The sequence below is a fragment of the Hippocampus comes genome, unplaced genomic scaffold, assembly GCF_001891065.2.
Source record: "Hippocampus comes isolate QL1 unplaced genomic scaffold, H_comes_QL1_v1.1 scaffold59, whole genome shotgun sequence".
NCBI lineage: Eukaryota > Metazoa > Chordata > Actinopteri > Syngnathiformes > Syngnathidae > Hippocampus > Hippocampus comes.
The window spans coordinates 70558-73930 of NW_017805406.1; the positions used below are offsets into that span (position 1 = coordinate 70558).

Sequence of the window (3373 nt, forward strand, 5' to 3'; positions counted from 1 at the left end):
GACCGCCCCTAAAATTTTCTCAACGGATTTAGACGATTCACAAAAATGATCAATTTAAGAAATAAAACGGCGGATTTCCGCGGATCCGCGGAAAATTGCCATGTATGTAATCACATTCGTAAATTGGATTGGATTGGATTGGATTGCTTTATTGTCATTACACATTCGTGCAACGAAATTTTCTTAACAGGCACGCTCTGCACAAGAAACATGAAAAAAAACAATAAATGAATGGCTTCTGGTTTTTGAAATGTAAATTACATCATAACTCTCCGTAAATTTGGACCGAAATAATATATAGTCTTGTGATTATTCATCAAAGGTATTGGCAACGTTTGAAAAAAAAGACGAGATGATGATGGTCCAAGCTGCGTATTAGCAGGCTAATTGACACTCAAGTGCGTAAATTAACCACACTTTCAACGCATTTGCCAAAAGCATGACTTTCTGCTGTGTTAAAACCTTATTAAATATATACACAGGTGTGTTGTACAAAGTGCGTATATCATGGAAATACACGTGAATTATCTTTCAAATGAAGGACGCCATCTTGGGGGTGACTTGCCGCCAACAAGTTACAACACAAAACTGCGTCCTTTCAAAGTCAGCACATCAAAGTACATTTACACAGACGCGCACGCAAACACACAAAGACGTCAAGAGTTGGTTTCAACTCACCATTCCGGGAGCAAAGAAAGAGAAAGAGATAGAAAAACGCTCCTCGCTGCCGGAGAGTCATGTCGTCCGTCGATGCTCGCTGTATCCCAGCTACAAACTAAATCAAGTGCGTAGTAGAGCGGGAACAAGTTGCAGTCCAAAAAAAAAAAAAACTCACAGGGGGCGTGACGATGAGGGAAATGGAGGAGGAGCAGGAGGAGGAGACGAGGAAGGTGACGAAGACACGACTGAAGAAGAAGAGAGTGAGGAAGGATACAAGGACATGAGAAAAGGAGACACAACAGAGAAACATTCGGAAACAGGTGAAGGAGATAAGGACATGAGTGAAGGAGGCGACCGAAGGAAACAAGGAGAAATGTGAAGGGGCGTGAAGGAGACAAGGAGATGAGTGAAGAAGGCACAAATAAAATGGAGACAAGACTGAGTGAAGTAAAGTAGTGAAGGATACATCTTAAATACACATTTAGGAGACAAGGGAAGGAGACATGAAGGAGATGAGGAAACAAGCACAGGAAATACATTCAGGAGACAAGGAGATGAGTGAAGGTGGCAAGAAAGAGTGACAGACAAATTGTGTAAAGAAGATTGGTGAAGGAAACAAGGAAGCGAAGGAATCACATTAAGCAGAGAGACGGAGGAGACACATTTAGGAGACAAGGAGATGAGTAAAGGAGGCAAGCATGAGTGAAGCGGACAAAATTAATAATAATAATACATTTTAATTAAGTGAATAAGATGAGAACAGAAGTGACTCATATTGAAGACAAGTAAACTATTTGCATTAAGGAGGGTACATATGAGTGACAGACAAATATGAGTTAAGGAGACAACTGAAGGAACTAAGCGAAAGGAATCACATGAAGGAGACAAGGGAAGTAGGCACATTAAGAAGACAAGGAGATGAGTAAAGGAGGTAAGAAAGAGTGAAGGAGGGAAAACAGATTGAAGGAGATGGGTTCAGGAGCCAACCGAAGGAGACACATGGAGCAGACAAAGAGACAATGAAACGAGTGAAGAGTGACAGAGATAAAATCGAATGAAGGCGATAAGTGAATGAGGCAACCAAAGGAGGCAAAGAGACACATTAAGGAGTAAAGGACATGAGTGAAGGAGACAAAACTGAGTGTATGAGGCTAGCCAAAGAGGAACGAGACACTTGAATGTGAGAAGAAGACCAGTGAAAGAGACAAGACTGCAGAAGGAGGCAAAAAATGAGTGAAGGACACAAAACTGAGTGAAGGAGACAAGGAAGAAGAAGGAGAAAAAGTGGAGGAGACCAGATTCAGCGAGGAGAAGAGAGAGGGACACAAGAAAACGAAAAGAGAAAACACATGAGATAGACAACTAGATGAGAGAAGGAGGCAAAATTTAGGAGGAGACAAGTGAAATAAGACATTGAGGAAGGAGATGAGCGAAGAGGAGACAAGCCAAGGCCACAAAATTGAGACCAAATTGAAGTTATGGAGGGAAATAATGAGGATGGGAGTCTCATGGTTAAGCCCTCGGTGGGTTTTTGGGTGTGTGCGTGCACGTGTGCGTGTCACAACCCTCTTATCATGTCCTAATTTACCACCACATCTGAATCCTCAAGGTCCAATTCCTTATCACAATACCACACCTCATCACATGCTCTTCGGAATAGACTATTATTCCTAATTTGTATTCTTATGAATGGGTTTTAATCAAGATATAATTATAAATGTAAGTTGAAATGAATGAATGAATAAATAATATAAAATCACCTGATAAATTGTTGGAAGTCATTCCAATCAAACCTTTGGGCACCAAAAGCGGGATTAACTACAAACTGATTTCGTTCATTGGGTCGTGCTGTGTTTAAAAAGTAATTAAGATATAAAAACAATTCTCCCCCCCACTGCAATTTACAAAAACATTAAATTGCATTCATGCTTAAAAATATATCTATATAATTAATCATTGTAACATCATAAAATAAATATTCATGTGTTGCTCATACAGAAAGAACCTAATTCTATGACCTGGGCGTGTCTCATACCTCCAGGCAAAAAATGTTGACTTCTCCTTTGAAGTCATGGCTCCCAAATGATGGATGGCTTCCATTTTTGCATTTTAGAGCTTCCAAAAAAAAATTAAAAATCAACCACTATCTGTTGTGGCTTCCTTCAGAAGATAAAAAAATATATACAAATAATTTGTATTTAAAATAGAAAGACAATGCGATGACGCTGAATCTGACGCATATTAGGTGGGATCTTATTCTGAGAAAAAAAAATTATAATTTGGTTCATAATTCTGCAGTGCCTTTGCATGTGGGACAGGAGAGCTCCAATCCTCCGTGCACTTTTCATACTTCACTTAAGCAGCTAATTTTGGGAACAATGGGAAGACGAACCAGGAAATATTTGGTTGCAATTGAGCCACCTTTGCCAAAACAGCTGTCACAGTGAAGCGTCCGGGGTGTGGGAGGGTGGGGGGTCAACCCCACCTCCAACCTCACCCCCCCCCTCCTACCACCACACCCAGCTGTCCTGTCGCCCTCACACGAGCCCCTTCAGCTGCTGCGATCGTGGAACGTTTACGCCTTTGTGGCTCCGCTCTCTAAAAGCCGTGTCATTTCCTTTTGTTGTCCGCCGACGGGGTTTGTTGATGCGTTTGCACGCCGGTTGTCTCAGGGACACACCATGTAAATCAAAAGAAATCAAGTTTCAGTTTG

At 41.2% G+C, this 3373-nt stretch overlaps 1 protein-coding gene across 3 annotated transcripts in view; it reads right to left on the reverse strand.

Annotated features, from left to right (window-relative positions):
* mcama (melanoma cell adhesion molecule a) overlaps positions 1-838 on the reverse strand; it is a 27910-nt gene extending 27072 nt beyond the window's left edge. For all 3 annotated transcript variants that reach the window (XM_019873415.1, XM_019873416.1, XM_019873414.1), the window contains exon 1: positions 679-838. In XM_019873415.1, the coding sequence (XP_019728974.1) occupies positions 679-739 (61 nt within the window). In that variant the 5' untranslated portion in view covers positions 740-838. The remainder of the gene's footprint in view (positions 1-678) is intronic.
* Between the last annotated feature and the right edge of the window lie 2535 nt (positions 839-3373).